We start from the raw sequence: 18,448 nt of genomic DNA on the forward strand, positions 1-18,448 counted from the left end.
TTCGGGGGTGATTGACAGGCCTTCAAAAGGGGTGTCACTCTGTTCAGGATCGCCCTGCGGATCCCCATTGTCTCCCATATCACTAGCAGCCTCCTGCATTTTATTCTGTGATTTCCTAGGGGGATATAGCAATATCCCCCCACCCGGTCATTATATTCCCCCCATATTTCTCAGCCAACCTGCCGAACTTGGTGTCCTAGTTAAGAGTGGCCATTTTGTTGAGGTGGTTGAGAGCAGCAGCCTGTAATCTGAAGAACAGGCTTTGGTTCCCCTCTCCTCCCCAGGCAGCCAGCTGGGTGACCTTGGGGCAATCCGCTTCTCTCTCATTTCCGCACCCTTTAAATGTAGTGAAATGCTTACCTTAAATGTAGTGAAATGCTTGTTACATTCTGGACCCTCCATACGACGTCCTCAACATGTGGGATCATCTCTGTTACTTTTCTTGAAGATGGGCACTATGACACCAAGTCCCCAGTCAAGGGGAATCTGAGCTGTCTGATCGATGTATGTGAATAAAGAGGTTAAAATTGGGGCCCACCAATCCATGTTTGATTTCAGTAGGTCCGGGGGGGGGGATGAAATCGCCACCGGGGGCTTTTCCACTCTTTAATTGTGAGATTACTTGTTTAATTTCATGACGTGCTGCTGGGTGCCATTGTGATAAACGGTCAGTTGAAAGATCGAATAGAATATGTAATTGATGATGCGCCACAGAGACCCAGCTCCCAAGCAGCCCTTCGGTCCAGGGGAACTGATCTCCGCAGTCTGGAGAGGAGCTTTTTTTCTGGGGCCTCTCCAGGTCCCTCCTGGCGGCTGGCACCCCTGAACAGTGGCAGGGTGTGCTAGCCGTCAGCTGGAACCCTGAGATCCCACTTAGGCTTTTTCCTGGGCACTCCCAGCTGTGGGACTGGAAGTGGGTGGGGGATTACACTCCCCTAGATCCTCGGGGCTATGGCACAGGAGCAGTCATGCCTGACCTTTGTATCCTGGCTCAGGCCGTTATCAATAAATCCCAGGCTATTTGCTGTTAATGGGCCAGACTGGCTTGGAGGGGGATTACAGATCCAGCATGGAAGTGCTGTTGCTGGATGGGAGAGCAACACCAAGGGCTTCCCAGGGCTCGAGCCCAGACCGCTGGTGGCACAGGAAGCGGCCGCGTAGGACTGCCACACAAGGGATGCAACCACCCTAGAGGTTGGTGGAGCTCTTTGGGCTGGAAAAGAGGTTAAAGCAGCGGTAGTCAACCTGTGGTCCTCCAGATGTTCATGGATTACAGTTCCCATGAGCTGACAGCAAACTCTGGCAGGGGCTCATGGGAATTGTAGTCCATGAACATCTGGAGGACCACAGGTTGACTACCCTTGCTCTAGGGGAACCTTCATCTGGTTGTATAGACTCAGGGCAGACTGCAGAGGGGTCAGCTCCTGTTGGAAGGCTTCTTAGGTGGGGACGGCTCCATCCCGTCCAGGAGTCCCTGGCTTCATATTTGTGCCAGCACAGTTCAGCTCCCCATTGCCTGATGCCAGTGCTGTTTCTATTGGTGGGGGCGGGGCAGACTGTACATCACTTCTGCAGCTCAGTTCCACATACTTCTTCACATCTTCACACGTGATCTGTCTGGTTGGCCATGGCAGTCGTCAGGGCTTTGCATGCTGCAGCCTGGGTTTGCCACTATATGAACTCCTGTCTGACCAGTCCAGCTTTGCGGGAGGAGGTGGCTGGAAACATGTCACCTGTCCTCACCCCTTCCCCACATGCCACGGGGCCCTGGGGTGGCTCAGATTCCAGTGCCAGGAATGATGGGATTCCATTTGACTAGAGAGCCCGGTTTTGGCTAGACGGCCTATGGGGAGGGTCACTTAACCACGTCTTGGTCCAGGTCTGATAGTGGTTTTGTGGGAGTGCCCAGTGGCCAGCGTGAGTTCGAGGGCCCGTCTTGGGAGCAGCACGGCCACTGACCTGGCAAAGTAGCACGGGCCCCACTTGCCTCGTCATTGAGGACTAAGCATTCTGCAGGGAAGGGGGGGATGTTTCATGGCTAGGCTACTGGCAGCCAGTCAGGTCCCCATATGCTGGCACACAGGGTGGCCCCGGTATGGCATCCGGTGGTCGAAAGGAAGAAAAAAGAACAGAGTGGCTCAGTTATGTGCCCTGGACCTCTAGGATGAAAGAAAAACAAAAAGAATCCCAAGGAACTGGGCCGACCACAGACCACCGGAGGATGTTCTAAAACACGGGGAGATTTGAACCAGCTAAAAAAATTTTTATTCACAAAAAGATTTTTATTTCATTTATACAGCGTATAAGAGAATGGTCTTCCTCCGCTTCCATCTGAGGACTGTGATGATGAATCTAGAATATAAAAAAAGGAAACGTTGTCAATAAAGAGCATAAATAAACGAGGGTTCCATGTGACACCCGAGGACATGGCTTTGGGAAAATGTCCTGTTCTGACTTGAGGGAAAGTAACTTCTCTAACCATGTGGTTGTACCACCTATCATTCTCTCCAGAACTAAGCCCCATGAACCCAGAAGCTCTTTGCTTCATCCCAGCCATTGCCAGCTATGCTGAAACTAACAAAGGACAGATCATAAGAGAATGACGTGGTGATTCTGACTGCAGGAAGGTCTGTATTTATTATTTTTTTAGCTATCTGGTGGGGGGGGGGGAAATCATAGAATCATAGAGTTGGCAGGGGGCATACAGGCCATCTAGTCCAACCCCCTGCTCAATGCAGGATCAGCCCAAAGCATCCTAAAGCATCCAAGAATCAAGAAGAGTAAAGACTCATTGAGGGGTATGTGCAGTCAGTCTTTCATCAGCCTTTTCCCTTCCTCCAGGGACCTCAGAGTCCCTCCCCCATTTGAATCTCAAGAGCCATGTGAGGTGTTCCCACTGCCCAAAGTGACTTTGAGAATCTCATGGTAGAGCATTGATTCTGTTGTACGAAGAATCAATCACATTAGCTCCTGATCAACTCTGCAGTTTGAAGGAGTATCGCAGATGGACAGATAGAGTGCTGGGAGAAGAAATGGAGAATTTAAGCTGTTGAGTACTCAGTGGATGGCCTCTCCCAGATCACCTCTCTCTTCTAAGCCACAGCACTGACCATATAACAGTTGTGCAACAAGAAAGCAGTAGAACTAAGCCCTGAACAACAAAACTCCCTCGGCCTAAGCTTCTGAGATTCAAAGCTCTCTTGCAGACCCAGCACTAGAAATGTGGATGTGAAAAGCTGGTGTCTGAGAGCACAGGCCTTTGTTACATGGAGCTGGGATTGGCTGTGACCAGAACTCTCGACTGAGTTCATACTCTGCGACTCACTCGGATCTACCGTTGTGGAATGCATGAAGCGAAGGCCAAAGAACCGCAGAACACCCATTCACACAGAAGTGAATTTCTTTCCACCCCCCAAAGTTCAGAGCTCGAACTAGTCAAATACCTGGGCAGCAAAGCCACAATTGTAGATAGGAGACAGACCAGATAGAATGCGGGACTGCTCAGCTGCTTATGCATGGTCCAGTCGGTATTGGCTGGTGGGTTGCAAAGGATGCACGGCGAACCAAAGATAATAGAAAATAAGAAATAGAGGATGATACTTCCAGTTATTGCCGCTGCTTGGGTCATAGTCTAATTAAAAAAAAAGAACAATCATATAAGAACCTGCTTCTCCTGTGTGTGTGTGAGACAAAAAGAAATGCAGAAATATAGCTTTAGGCAACCCCTTCCCCATAACATCTTGCTATGAAATAAGATTGGGCAGTCTTGGGCTACTGGGCTCGCTTTCCCCATTCCTCGTCTTCATAACCGAAAGAACGCGGCACATACCACAGATTTCCTCTGGAGGATAAGGTGGCCCATACAACTTAAAAACATTGATGTATCCACCGGAGCCTCGGCCGCCTTGCGGTCCATATTATACATCTGCAAAGGAAAAAAGATTTTGAGGACCACACAGCCCCTCTTTATGCCTTTTTCTACTTATCTTCTTACTAATATTTGAGGGATATCTGAAGGCCTAGAGCTACAAGCTGATTACTCTTGTCCTAATCCTAATATGTCATATTTCTCAAATGTCCTTCATGCTTCTTAGTTTAGGTTTTTACATTTTAGGGGGTACTTGTCACTGGCGTACCTACTAATAAGGGGCTGCATCTCTTCCAGGAATGGTGGCACCTCTGTCCAGAATAAAGTATCCTTCCTGGATACAAGATCCTCCACCCTATGTTGGTTCAATAGCTATACATACCGGTATCTGGATTTCAGTCCAATGGATTTCAGTCCAGGGGGATGCTGAGGTTTATGCACAGCTGGGCAGGAGGGTCCTTATAAGAAAAGACCTTTCTCTCAAAGAGCCCTTGTGCCAGTGGTTGGGAAGAGACAAGTGCATGTGTCTTATTGGACAGCCCCTTTCATAATGCTATTAGATGTAATCTAATTCAACCAGGAGTGGACAACTGCCAAGGAATCCCCCCCAAAGAAAAGATTCAGATTCTGCTCCAAAATGAAAATCAGCAGACAAGTCTCCTTACAGACAAATTCTGCTATAAAATCGTGAGGTGATTTTGTAAACCAGAAGGCACTTGTAGAGTTCTATTGTAACATTGTAATTCAGTCCATGGCATTTAATGCTCATTTTAAATACTGTTAATGTTTTAAAGTTCTAAAGTTTTACTGATGGTGGATTTCTAACCTCTTTTTTTTAATATTACCTTCCTTCATTATAAACCACCATCAGTTTTAAGTGCATATGACATATTGGTCTAAGTGACCGTCAAATAAAGATTGATATAGGGATATTGCTGCAAGCAAGAAAACTGGGTCTGTCAGAGATAATGGGAAGAATGTCCTTTCCCACAACTTACCCCGTAAGACACGAAAAAGCAGGCCAAGCTTTGATATAAGGCATCTGCTAAGTTGATGAAGAAGGCTGAGGATACATAAGGCTGAAAAACAAACATGGGAGAAAACACGTCCTTGGCTTCAGGAGATACAATTCCAAAAAATTGGGAGAAAATGGCACCTCCTGATGTGGCCATGGCCCTACCTATGGAGCTTCTGAAAGCTGCGCTCAGAAGGCCTGAACAGCATCAGGAGAGAAGTCATAGCCCCTGGGGAGGCTCTGAGCCCATCTGCTGCGTCCCAAATAAGAGGCAAAAGTCAAACCATGGTTTGTTTTGCTTTAAGAAAGAGCAGCAACATGTGGTTGGCAGACAAATGCACAGACTTTTAAGTTCCAAAATCAGGATATTTTCCCCGTCAAAATGGGCTTGCATTTGCCCACCCACCAACAGAAATGGATTCAGCAAAAGACATTTTCTTTGTCCATTCTGTTTTCTGGCAAGGCTTCATGTGATCGTGAGCTGCACATGGACTATGTGCATGACAATGTGAAACCTGCACACGGAGTCTGTGCCAAGGACTCTCAGTTTCGGGGATCTCTGGCCTCCGTGACCTCCCCCACCTCTAATCCTGACCTGCTGTGCTTCTTTGGCCAAATACTTCCTTTATGGCCAGTCTGCACTACCACTCAGTGTTCAGTATGGCCTGCGTCCCTGCCAAAGCTGTCTTCGGCAGGAAACTTCAATAAGCAACAGCAGTTCACGGGGCAGCTACTGAGAACAGAATGTCAGTCAGCCCAAGGCCTCCAGCTGCTCTTGTAAGGCCACCTACCTTACCTGGCTAGAGGCTTTGTGAAGCACTGCCTTTTCTTTCCAGGATCCCACTATAGGAATTGAACAAGGAAGTATATGTGGGGGGTGGGGGGGGAGCAGGAGGAACCGGCAACACAATCACAAGTGGTAAGTCAGGCACTTGAGCCAAACCGGATTGTACCTCAGATCTCTGGCTGGACTTGTAAAGTTCCGGCATTCGGAGAAGGGTCTCTGCAGATAAATGTTTGTCCAAAAGACCATAGATAACTGGTGGTACAGATGTGAAGAGGAGGTTGAAAAAAATTAGACTCCCGTGGTCTGTCATGTCTGTCATGTCTCCTCCAGCAAAGAACTGATACCAGAAGAGGATAGCTACATATGCCTGTTAAGATGAAAGGAGACAACAAAAAGGGAGAAGGAACAAATGGGTGGTGAGGGGAAGGCAAACAAGGTCAAAGGATTCAGATAGTAGTCCATAAGTTCAACGGTCCCCAAATTTTTTGCGGTTGAGGACCGCCTCCGGGGGTGGGGGAGGGCCGGCAGCCCGGGCGTCACACATGCACGTTTGTGCCACCAGAAGGTTCTAACGCACACGCGCAGTGTTACCGCGCATAAGCGTTTGCGCCAGCAGAGGCGCAAACCCGCATGCGTGGCACCTCCGCATGCCGGCAGCTGCGCCCGCCTCTTCCCCCCTCTCTCGCAGCCAGAAGCTAGCCAGGCCGTGAGCGAAGCGGCCCCTTTGGCAGCCGCTTTGCTCACAGCCTGTCGAGTTTCTTGCTGCGGGGGGGGGGGGAGGCAGGCACGGCCGGGGGTGGCCTGGGAACGAGGCCTTCGTGGCCCTGTACCGGGCCGCAGACCGGGAGTTGACGACCCCCGCATAAGATGACACACAAACTGAATATGCCAGTCTTAAAAAACTGGACCTCCCTCCACCTTAGAACAGCAGCGAAAGGTCTTTTTATATATTGAAAATATTTATACTCTGCTTTTCCTTTGTGGCTCAGGGTGGCTTACAATTTTAAGACAATTGAAAAGATACAAAATGTGATAAAACCCATTGGCACTCCTTCGCCCTCCATCTACACTCTGTGACAGCAGCTAAGCTGTGGCCGTCTTTTTGTGGCTGGCTGCACCTGCAGGCCCAAGCCAACTCAAAGCCATCATCAATGAAACTAGGGGTTGTTCACTGGTTTTTCCGTCCCCAGGCCCTATGGCCTGCTTATTGATTCATGGTGAAAGATGCACTTCCTGACATCTTTGTCTCACCTTTCTGCTGAAGGACTCGGATTAGCACCGAAAGCTAAAAAAGAAGTCCTTCAGAGAAGCCGAAACTAGGAGGCACATTTGAACTGAAGGCAGGAAGTCAATGATGGTTGCTTGAAAATCAACTCCAAGGTAGAGGGTAGTAGATAGTTATGGTCATATTTTCTTTTATTATTATATCGATTGATTGACTTACTTTTATTATTATCTTTATTGTATTATTGTTTTATTATCTTAGTTTTATCTTTATTGTTTTGGCATCCTCCTGTTTAATGGCTTCTTTGATTATCTTACTGAATTAACAGGAAGCCCTCTTAAACTGGCTTTCTGGAGACGTGGTCGGCTGTACACTGATCTTTAGAAGAACGCCTCCAAGGGTCAAATGGTTGGCCCATTCAGCATGAGCCCGTGGAGAGCCAGTGTGCTGAAGCGTGGAGTTAGGAACAACTCAAGTTCAGAGCCAACTTGGTGTCACGGATAAGAGTACTGGCCTCTAAACTGGAGAGATGGATTGGATGCCCCGCTACCCCAAATGCAGCCAGCTGGGGGACCTTGGGCTAGCCACAGTCCTGATCTCAGAGCTGTCAGAGCTCTCCTACCCCTCCCACCTCATAGGGTGTCTGTTGTGGGGAGAGGAAGGGAAGCCTATTGTAAGCCTGCTTTGAGACTCCTTTGGGTAGTGGAAATCAGGGTATCAAGACCAACTCTTTTTATTTCTCCAATCCCTGCTTATCTGGTGCTCCCTCATAAATCCATATATGGTTCAATTTTTGAAAGGTGGGTTAGAAAGGCCAGCCTGTCTCACTCCCCTCCCTTCAGCCAGAACTGCAGAAAACATCCCTCTGGTATGCTGAGGTTCCTAACTATCAAGCCAGATAGTAACAATCCCTCATTAATGGTGACAGAGTGTGGCATTTCTGGCACACCCCATTTTGAATTGACTATTAAACGCCTCTGGAGCAGTGACCTTCCACCCAAGACAGGAATGTAGAGGCAATTTCGGCTGTCAAAGTCTGCTTGTCCCCCTTCCTGTCCATTCCCTGGAGCCACCGCCACCACCGTTCCTGGGAGAAACATACCAAATTCTTGTAAAAGAAATAGAGGACCATGTTGGCGAGTCGGGTGTAGCACCAGTGGCCGTGGACAAGCAGCAATTTGTTCAGTTGTTTGAACTGTGAAACCGCAAAATCGCTTGCCATCACTGCCTGAAAGCAAACAAAAAACAGACATTTATATATAATAACAATAAACAATAAAATCTCAAAAAAAACCATACATCTTCCCTTCAACATTTCTGGCAGATAAGGATCATTGCAGAAATTGGTTACTTTATCATCCGTACAGGTGTTAATTTCCACCTAAGAACATTGGGGTCTTGATCCTTGTTCCCTTGGGAATACGTGTGGAAACAAGCTGCATTCATACTGATGAATTTTGGCAATTTCGGTGTTTCAGAGATTACGGAAATTGCCGTAACCTTGCGATCGCTGTTCCCCCGTCACAGTGTTCCTACTGAGTGCTGTGAGTGGGAAAGAGGCCTGCAGACAATACACGCTCTCAACATGAGCGCTTCCAGGAAGCACAGACTACCCAGAGACTGTAGAGAGGAGACGTTTCCTGAAACTGTTCACAGGTGGACCCTTCTCTGGAAATTTGATCTCAGGATATAGTCTCCTAAGGTGGGGTCTGATTTCTTAGGAGTTTAGAAGCTGACAAGAAGAGAGCAGGCATAATCCCACAACATTCCTAGCTCCTGCTCCATTGCCTCTTGCTTGCTCACCCAAATTCCCTTCCATCGCAGTTCCTTCCTCCCATCTGCTGCTTCCTCCCTTCAGCGTGTCCTTCCTTAAACCAAAAATGTCGGAATGCCCAGATTTGGAGAAACACCTCACCTTTCAGTACCTCAATGTGCAGATCAAAAGATCATTTGGAATCAGAGACATAAGACAGCACGGAGCTGTAATCTATATAGCACGAGAGGCAGTCAGATACCATGCTGGCAGGGGCTGATGGTAATTGTAGTCCATGGACATCTGGAGAGCCCCAATTTGGCCTCCCCTGCTTCATGGCTTCCCAGGCACTTAGAAATGAACAGCCTAGTATGGCTCTGTGGTTGGTGACTTAGAGCAGAACCTGGGATTAGTAGTAGCAGCACTTTCATTATGGAATTGCACCAGAGCAGAGATTGGGATTCAAATCCCTGCTTGAATGAGTCTCATGGGGTCTTCATGGACCAGTCACAGTGTCTCACCTTAGGCTAGATGACAGATGACGGTCACCTCCATGTACCCTGATAAGGGGAGGAATTTTTTAAAAATGCTATTCTGTGTACTTGGAGGGGTGGGGGTGGGGCTTTTGGCCTAGGATTCTGAAGCTTCAAGTTGTCATGTTCACAGCCTTTGATCCCACTGGCAAATCCACTGAGCTGCATGTTTCCTCGTGAGATGGATCCATAAGCAACACGTCTTTTTTATGGTTCCCTACCTGCTTGCCTTCTTGGCCAGTGATTCCAACCCCCACATCAGCCTCATGGATCATGCTGGCGTCGTTGGCACCATCACCTGCCAGAAAGAGCGGGAAACTCACATGAGAGAGACTTTGGAGCACTGTACACAGGTCACACTGGCGAGTCTTTTGTACGTCAAATCAAGGCTCCCGTTCTCACTGACGCATCGGTTGAAAGCCTCCCCTGCGGCTGGCAGGTCAGAATGTAGTCCAAGTACCCCAAAGACCTAGCTAGGAACCCAATGGCTGAGCACATTAAATATTGCAATAAAAATACCTTTGTTACGTCGTGCACATAAACAGGATTAAAAGCTACCTCAAAAATGCAGTTAAGAACATAAATCCACATTTAGAACAACCTATGAAATGTTGCACGCACAATTCCCAAGAATAACATTCATGGTTACACATCTTATGACTAATGACCAAATGCGTTTCCAGCCAGAGGGCCTTATTCAATGGCCAAGTAAAAAAAAAAACACTCTAAAACTCTTTCAGCATCCAGAATATCTTATCCATTAGTGGCTCGTATATTTCTAAAAGAGCCATGTGGGCAGTCCTGTCCGGGCCTGAACAGCCACCCTGTCCGGGTGGTGTCCGGCCCTTTGGGCCAATCCGGATTGGGCCAGCCCCTGGAGCCGCTGCTCCTGCTCTCCCAGGCCCTTCCCTAGCAGCTGTGGCACCACTCGGCCACCACAATGACAACGGGCCCTCCGGTAAGGAGGGCAGGGGGCCGGGAATGGCTTCCCCGCGCTCTGCCAAGCATACCTGCCACCTCTAAGGCCCGTGGGGAAGCTGCGTAGGGGCTGGGGTGCGCCGTGGATCCCTTCTGGCGCGCTTGGCAGAGGTGCACTTGGCAGCAGCGGGGGTGGGGGAAGCCCTTTTGACGTCTGTTCTTATGAACGGGCTTGCAGCTAGTAATATAATAAAGGCCTGGTAGGCAGTCTTTCAGTCACAGAAAATGAAGCCCCAAAGAAGTAATATAATTCAATTTTCAGAGCTTGTATTCAGAAATCATAGTGGCCAAGAACCCCCATCCTGTCCTGGGCAGGAGTAAAATTCTCAGTGTGTGTTCTCATGCATACAGCCAAAGGTGAAGGCCTTATAAATCACAAACGGGCTTCCCAGGGTGTGCAGCTCATCTCTGAGTGGTTGAGGCTGGCTCTGCAGACCTGTGCTCCTACAGCCTTCTCCAGTTCTCTGATGCTGCTACTGCTGGTAATGCCTAACGTAGGTCAGCAGGGGCCGGGAACAGGTAAGCAAGGGTTGTGCATGCCGGCAAGTGATCCCAAGGTTGCCGGGTGTTGAGATACAAAGAGACCTGGGAAAAGAGCTCCTTGGGGAAGGCTACTTTCAGGCAGTACTAGTTGCAGCAGTTTCTGCTTTCTCCCCTCCTGGCCAGCTAGAATGTGGCTCCTAGTTCTGGCTGTGCAAATGCTGACTGCAGAGGGGACCCGACTGGCAGGCCGGATTCTTCCCTGTTTACATAGTTCCATGGTGATTTGGAAGGGAAAAAAACCAATTCCTTGTGTGTTGCTTCCCCTTAGCACATGCTATCGTCATGGTATGGCCAGCTGTTCTGGTCCAGAAACCGGAACCTATGGTCACTCTACATGAAGGTCCATTATGAGCAGACTTCTCCATTTGCTTCACGTTTGGGAGGCAGCCCTTATATGCCCATCAAAGATGCACACCAAAGCACCTGTAACCTGCACAAAGTAGGAAAGGCGTTATTTTGGGCATGACTCCTTTTTAGCTCCTTATGCAGCAGCTCACCATTCACCCAAGTGCCTGAGGCCAAGTCAGTTTCCCAGTTATCAAAACACCGCCCTTATGCCCCCCTACAGGTGAGACAGGTGACTCACCTATAGCTAATGTCATCACTCTGAGCTCCTTTCTCACGGCCTTGACCACCTCGCTCTTCTGCAGGGGTGTGGCTCTGCAGCAGATGACAGCTCGCAACTGTGCCGTGAGCTGCAGGAATCTCCTACGCGCACTTTCATGCAAGGCCAAAGCTAAAGTGGGGCCATCTATAATCAGGCCAGCCTTGAGCTGGTTCTCCTGCGCTGCTGATATTCTGGGGTCAGCGGATTGGCCACTTTCAATCGGAAGGAGCATGGTCTTCATTTCTTCCAAGATGCTGTCAAGGTGTTTTTCACAGGCTTCCTGGAATGGAAAAGCGAGATGGTTGTTTGATCTTGGGTTTTGGAATAGTGAAAAAGATGCCTCAGCAACTGTTCACGCAGGCCCAAGGTTGAAGGAGCATGGGGAACAAATTAACTTGAAGAGTACAATTCCTATTCCCCACTCCCCACCAAAAGAAAAGTAATCACACTGGATTGATTTTACAGCTTGCCAAGTGTACACAATATTCATTAACCAGTACTTGATGGCCTATATAGATTCCCCAAGGGTGGGGATTGTCTACGAAATGCAGAAGGGGGAGGAGAAAAAGAGCTGTTTTTGTAAGCCATGTTTTGCCATGTGAAGGAATCTCAAAGTGGCTTACAGTTGCCTTCCCTGACTCTCCCCACAACAGACCTCCCTGTGAGGAAGGTGAGGCTGAGTGTCACCTCTGAGAGAGAATGGGGACTGGCACAAGGCCACCCAGCTGGCTGCATGTGGAGGAGAAGTGGGGAATGAAACGCTGTTCTCCAAATCAGAGGACTCTGCTCTGAAGCACGACCCCACGCTGGGTCTCAGTTTAGTCATCATAATGGAGAAGTCATCATCATGAAGACTTCTGTAACACCACTTTGTCTAATGTCCAGGAAACCAGACCCACACTCCTTTAGAGGAGACCCCATAGCAGCGTCTCAGATCCAAGTTCAAAGGAAATGATTTGAAAATATCTTAAAACCGCCGCGCCACGGACTAAATAAAGCACTAAGACCTTGGGGAGAGGAGTTAGGGTGGGCTCTGTCCGGGATAAAAACTCGGAGGAGACAATCAGGAGCCGCGAAGCGGCTCCTGATTCGCTCCTCTGAGTGTCAATCCTGGACCAAGGAGGCAATGGGGAGGCGCGCAAAGCATGCCTCCCCATTGCCTCCTTGGCCACCCTCGACCCTCACCCGCCGGTAAGCTCCCCTTGCCGCTCTTCTGTCTTTCGGGAGGGTGGGGGGCCACGAGCCACCCTTCTGTTGCCACTGGCAGCGGCCTCGCCCGGCAAGCCCGCTCCCGGGGCCGACAGAACGCCGTAGGAGCCTTTGGGGAGGGTGGGGGGCGGGAGCCGGCCTTCTGTTGGCCCCGGGAGCGGCCTTGCCTGGCACCGTGGGAGCCTTTGGGAGCCTCCTTTCCCGAGCCCCCTTTTCTCTTCGGCTTCTGCCGGGACCGAGCTCTCCCTGCAGCCGCGAGGGAGATCCCCGCCCCGCCAGAAGCCTCCTTTCCCGAGCCCCCTTTTCTCTTCGGCTTCTGCCGGGACCGAGCTCTCCCTGCAGCCGCGAGGGAGATCCCCGCCCCGCCAGAAGCCTCCTTTCCCTAGCCCCCTTTTCTCTTCGGCTTCTGCCGGGACCGAGCTCTCCCTGCAGCCGCGAGGGAGATCCCCGCCCCGCCAGAAGCCTCCTTTCCCTAGCCCCCTTTTCTCTTCGGCTTCTGCCGGGACCGAGCTCTCCCTGCAGCCGCGAGGGAGATCCCCGCCCCGCCAGAAGCCTCCTTTCCCCAGCCCCCTTTTCTCTTCGGCTTCTGCCGGGACCGAGCTCTCCCTGCAGCCGCGAGGGAGATCCCCGCCCCGCCAGAAGCCTCCTTTCCCTAGCCCCCTTTTCTCTTCGGCTTCTGCCGGGACCGAGCTCTCCCTCGCAGCCGCAAGGGAGATCCCCGCCCCGCCAGAAGCCTCCTTTCCCTAGCCCCCTTTTCTCTTCGGCTTCTGCCGGGACCGAGCTCTCCCTGCAGCCGCAAGGGAGATCCCCGCCCCGCCAGAAGCCTCCTTTCCCCAGCCCCCTTTTCTCTTCAGCTTCTGCCGGGACAGAGCTCTCCCTCGCAGCCGCAAGGGAGATCCCCGCCCCGCCAGAAGCCTCCTTTCCCTAGCCCCCTTTTCTCTTCGGCTTCTGCCGGGACCGAGCTCTCCCTGCAGCCGCGAGGGAGATCCCCGCCCCGCCACAAGCCTCCTTTCCCCAGCCCCCTTTTCTCTTCGGCTTCTGCCGGGTACGGGCTCTCCCCCACAGCCCATCTAGCACCCATTTTATTTAAAATTAAAATGGGCTTTAAATCTGGTATGAGTCATGATTCTGATTCTTGGCACCTGCTCTCCCTCTCTGTGCATTCAGGGAAGGCATGGGACTGCCATGTGCACCAGTAGTAATCAGGTTGTTACCAGCAGTAGTCTAGTTTCAGGGTAATGCACAGGGTCCATGTCTCAACATAGAAGCAGACAGAAAGGAAACATTATCAAAAAGATTGCTTTTTGGAATGTCTTACTCTAAATTCCTCAGTAACCCATCTGGGAAACCTGCATTTATCTTCTCCAGTATCTGCAAAATCCTTTTTCCTTCAAACTTAAAAGGACCCTGTTCAAAATCTACCCGTCAGAACAACCCCAAACGCTCCCCCTGCCCCACTGTAAATCTTATCTGCTTAGAAGAAGAGGAAGAAGAAGAAGAAGAAGAAGAGGAAGGAAGGAAGGAAGGAAGGAAGGAAGGAAGGAAGGAAGGAAGAAGAAGAAGAAGAATGTTGGTTCTTATATGCCACTTTTCTCTACCCGAAGGAAGCCTAAAGCGGCTTACAGTCTCCTATCCATTCTTCTCCCCACAACAGACACCCTGTGAGTTGGGTGAGGCTGAGAGAGCCCTGATATCACTGCTCGGTCAGAACAGTTTTATCAGCGCCATGGCGAACCCAAGGTCACCCAGCTGGCTGCATCACGTCAGTCGATCCACCAGAGGGAATAATAAACACATGAAAAGAAACTGACTTCTTTTTGAATACTGTTTTCCATGCCAAAAGACTGAATAGTTTCAAAGGAGGGAGAGAGAAAAGATGTTTCTCCATCAGGAAGGCATAAGTAGATTAATTTTCTGGAATGCTCCACATCATCTCATCTATTTTAATGAGATGATTCTGGGAACATTATTCTAATCAAGCCAGGCTGTGGGAAGTTATGTCAAAGAGCAACTTCCAAAAATGATATTTGTTTCAACACTCAAGACAAAAGCCTTCTGATCTGTACGACTAACATCATTTACGGTCTAAATTCCAATGGCGTTTTACAAGCGCTGACTCAAATGTAGATCGTTCCGGAGGGCGGCAATGTGGGTCTGCCGCGTAAGAGCCAGGTTTGAATCCCGGAGCCACCTCAGAGACCAACAAGATGCTTGGAGTGAATGCTTTCAAGAAGGAAAGGTCCCTTCGCAGCTGTCAGTCAGAATGGAGACCCCAGAACAAGCATATCCCAATCAGAAACGGTGAGGTGTGCTCCAAAGAAGGAACTCATGATCCAGGGGTGCAATGGGCATGTCAGGATGTGCTAGCAATCCTGCCATAATTTAGCCTGGGTCCCCCCATGACAGTTTGATCTCTGTAGCTAGGGCCTCTTTGGTCATATATTATGCATGCTTGTTATTGTAACCACTGGTATGTGCTGTGTCTGTTATCTCTCCGAGCTGTGAAAGTTCTCCCCCTTTTGAAGTTGCCTGGCCAGGCCTGGGCTATAAACCAAAACATCCTATCTTTGAGAGGTGCCCAAGGACATGTGAATTGTAACACTGTTGCCCTCGTTTTATTGTATCTGTTTCCTCTCTCTTCCCCCCTCCCCTTGGGAACTTTCAAGTTTTGGGCGGGAGACTTGTTTTAAAAAGAGCTACAATTCTGATCTGACTTCAGAATTGACTTTGCCAGTCTTGTAGTATGCAGTATTCTCATTAAAAGCTTTCTACTTTAAGAAGCTCGTTGTGAGTTCTTGCTACGCTTGACAGGGCATCGCAATCAGCTTGGTTAGAGCTGGGGAGAAATGTCACGGGGCAGGAAAACCAGACTCTGTACACAGATCCTAAGGCCATCCTATGGCCTTATTCAGCCCTGGAGGTCCATTGTCCTGAATGTATGAATGGGCGTCCGGGTGAATGCACCATTACCCGAGAAGATCCTCGGTTGCTAGCACAATATGCAGGGGGAGGGAGCATCTGGGGGTTCCCCTGGACCCAGCCAGTGCTTGCATGCGTCTGAGAGGGGATGACAAGCACGAGCCACCCCTGCTGCCTTCTCCCATTTGCTCTTGGACCTCTGAGTCTGTGGCTTGCAGCCTGTGTCCTTTGGAGGCGCCAGCTAGGGGGTCCCAACTAGCCCAAGAGAGATTGTTCTTCTGTTTGATATGTTTATGATATATCGGTTGCTATTGCTACTGCTGTTAGCCACCTTGGCTTCCTCCAGGGACCAAAGCAGGATATAAATACTTAAATAAAAGTGTACTGGAATTGGTAGGGGGAACTTTACAGGAGCCCAGTAGTTTTTACCTGCTCAGCAGCCTTCAGGGTGAACAGCTTATCAATTCCCTCCAGCAGTTTACAAGAATGGGCAATATTCACAGCAGTCTCCTCCTTGTCACCTGTCATCATCCAGATTGTTATGCCAGCTTTTCTGAGTGATTTAATAGTTTCTGGGACGCCCTCTTGCAGGCGATCTTCAACTCCAGTGGCTCCTAAGATGTCAGTTACACAAGTTAAGTAAAACATTAATGAACAGAAAACAAACACATTCAAATGCTAGCTGAGGGTGGCAGTTATGTAGAGATATTTTCATTGGGAGGGGGGAGAATTTTTCTGTTTGGCTGGCCTCACTGCTTGTTGATATGGGACACATCTTCTGGTGTGCCTCACCAAACGGAAATGTAGATGAACATAACGGACGTTGTCCCACCCATGAAGCTTGCCAGAAGATGGAAGGCCCAGCCAGTGGACGCGCTGGCCCCTGGGCAGCATCTGTGCCACTTGTGGGGGCTGAGGCGGTGGCTGCCCCACCCGTGGGGCCTTCACAGCAGCTGTGCTGGCCTCTGCAGCCTCTGCAGCCGTTATATGACCTGCAGGGGCTGAGGCAGCAGCAGAGGAGCAGGTAAAGAGAATGGGGGAGGAGGGAAGGGAAGGGAGTACAGAGCACAGAGCCAGATCAAAGGGACCCGAGAGGGTGAAACTCTTCCCCTTTTCTTTCTGAGTAATTTCCATTGCTGCTTTCAGTGGTGGTCCGGATCAAGTTCAAGGTCTTGCTCCTTACCTTCAAGGCCCTTCCCGGTCTGGAACCCACATATCTGAGGGACTACCTTATGCCCCTCCACAGGGCCTTGCGCTCTGTGGGAACTAATCTGTTGGTGGTGCCCAGCCCGTGGGAGGTTTGCCTTGCCTCCACCAGGGCCTTTTTGGTCCTTGCCCCGGCCTGGTGGAATGAGGTCCCGGAAAAGTAAGATTTTAATTTTTAATTTTATGTAGGTGGGGTTTTATTTTTATGTAACCTGCCTTGCAGATAGTGGTGGGGAATAAATCCCATCATCATCATCATCCTTATTTTTCTATCCCTTCCTTCCCACAAGGTTCAGGGTAGGCTAACTTCAAATCAACATACTGTTGCTGTCAAAAGCAAATCTTGGGATTAGACATGGACAGGGCTGGTTTACCCAAGTAGCCCACGTAGCACGTGCTTTGGGCCCTGCACTTCCAGCCCCCCCTCCCTTCCTCCCTGTGAATCAGCCATAGCCCCTCTCCTCCCCCCTTTCCCCTCTGAGGATTCTCCAATGAGGGGGCCTCTCCCCTCCCTGTCTGGGGGTTCCTGCTGGATGGATACACTGCTAGGGCCCCGCAAATCCTTAAACCACTCTTGGACGTGTGGCTGGACTGAAGGACGCTTCAATTAGACCTGGGAGGATGTTTTGAAGACTTTAGGGGGAAGCATTGTTTTCTGACTCACCAAGCAAGGTTAAGTTGCTCTCAAGCCTTGCGGCAGATTCCAGTAGCAATTCCTCCCTGTGGTCTACATCGTTTTCAGCTGCATAATGTGCCGTTAGCCAGTCCTCGTACTCAATGTCGGTCATTACCTTCAGAATTGGAAAACACATGGACTGGTCAAAGCAATACTGATGGACATGTACACAAATATGCTTCCCAATGATCTTTTGCACCTTCACGGCACTTCTCGGCTTTCTCAAAGCCTGAAGAATGTTTCAGAAGTTTCTTAACAGTAAGAAAGGTGAGAACGGCTAGTCTAGCCCACTGAAACGAGGATCCTACTATGGAATTCCCCCCCCCCCATTTAATGTGTCCTGCTAGCATTTAAGCATTGTTTCTGGTTTTAGACATCTGGATGGTCCTACGACCCTAATCCTATTGCATTGTTAATTGAATTCCCCGCTTGTCAATTGAATTGACTTGCTCCTATGTAATCTGCCTTGAGTCCAAGTGAGAAAGGTCAACTCTAAATAATGGCAATCAACAAATAAAGTTGTCGAACTGTCCCATTCTCGCTGTAGAGAATGGGTTCTCCGGGTGTTCTCTGGACAGAAAGTGCGTCTCTGTGCTTCCCAGATAGGGTCCTGTCACAGAGATTGTGCTGCGGATGTTCATAAGAGGCGTTTTTCAGGTTCAAGTTTATTGAAGTCAAAGCTATTGGTATTTCCTGATATTCATAAATGTCAATACTGATATGATATTTGAATTTGGTAAATATTTGGGAATCCCAATTTTTTGAAACTCCATTATAGTCAGTGGTCCCCACACCTGGAGTATGTGGAGGCCCCCTGTATACGGAGGTAGAGGCACCAACCCCCTCCCACCCAAGTATGAAAAAGATTGGACCAGGGGAACAATTCCATGAGCCTATTAAAAAGTTACCTCCATCATTCATTGTTTCCATTGGAGGGGGAAAAGGCATTTAACCTTTAAAGCAAATGTCGTTTCTTAACAAATTTAAATGTCGTCCGCAAGCCACAGCTGCGTCAGTGAACTTCAAAGGCATTTTAAAGGGCTCGTGGTCACTTTAAACGCCTTGTAAAAGCTGAGAGTTTACCCTGTAAGTATTTAAGGGACCAAGAGCCCTTTTAAGGGTCAGCTAT

The 18,448-nt window shown here is 49.5% G+C and overlaps 2 protein-coding genes across 2 annotated transcripts in view; both read right to left on the bottom strand.

Annotated features, from left to right (window-relative positions):
* LOC143819822 (uncharacterized) overlaps nt 1-18,448 on the bottom strand; it is a 150,816-nt gene that overhangs the window by 38,212 nt on the left and 94,156 nt on the right. The window lies entirely within an intron of this gene.
* Nucleotides 2,144-18,448, bottom strand: part of LOC143819666 (phospholipid-transporting ATPase VD-like) — a 37,671-nt gene continuing 21,366 nt past the window's right edge. The window contains exons 13-22 of the mRNA XM_077301550.1: nt 17,308-17,434; nt 15,867-16,051; nt 11,289-11,589; nt 9,403-9,479; nt 7,998-8,123; nt 5,837-6,037; nt 4,867-4,947; nt 3,830-3,925; nt 3,444-3,631; nt 2,144-2,352 (exon numbers count right to left, since the gene is read on the bottom strand). Of these exons, the coding sequence (XP_077157665.1) occupies nt 2,292-2,352; nt 3,444-3,631; nt 3,830-3,925; nt 4,867-4,947; nt 5,837-6,037; nt 7,998-8,123; nt 9,403-9,479; nt 11,289-11,589; nt 15,867-16,051; nt 17,308-17,434 (1,443 nt within the window). The 3' untranslated portion in view covers nt 2,144-2,291. The remainder of the gene's footprint in view (nt 2,353-3,443; nt 3,632-3,829; nt 3,926-4,866; nt 4,948-5,836; nt 6,038-7,997; nt 8,124-9,402; nt 9,480-11,288; nt 11,590-15,866; nt 16,052-17,307; nt 17,435-18,448) is intronic.

Source organism: Paroedura picta, chromosome 10, assembly GCF_049243985.1.
Source record: "Paroedura picta isolate Pp20150507F chromosome 10, Ppicta_v3.0, whole genome shotgun sequence".
Lineage (NCBI taxonomy): Eukaryota > Metazoa > Chordata > Lepidosauria > Squamata > Gekkonidae > Paroedura > Paroedura picta.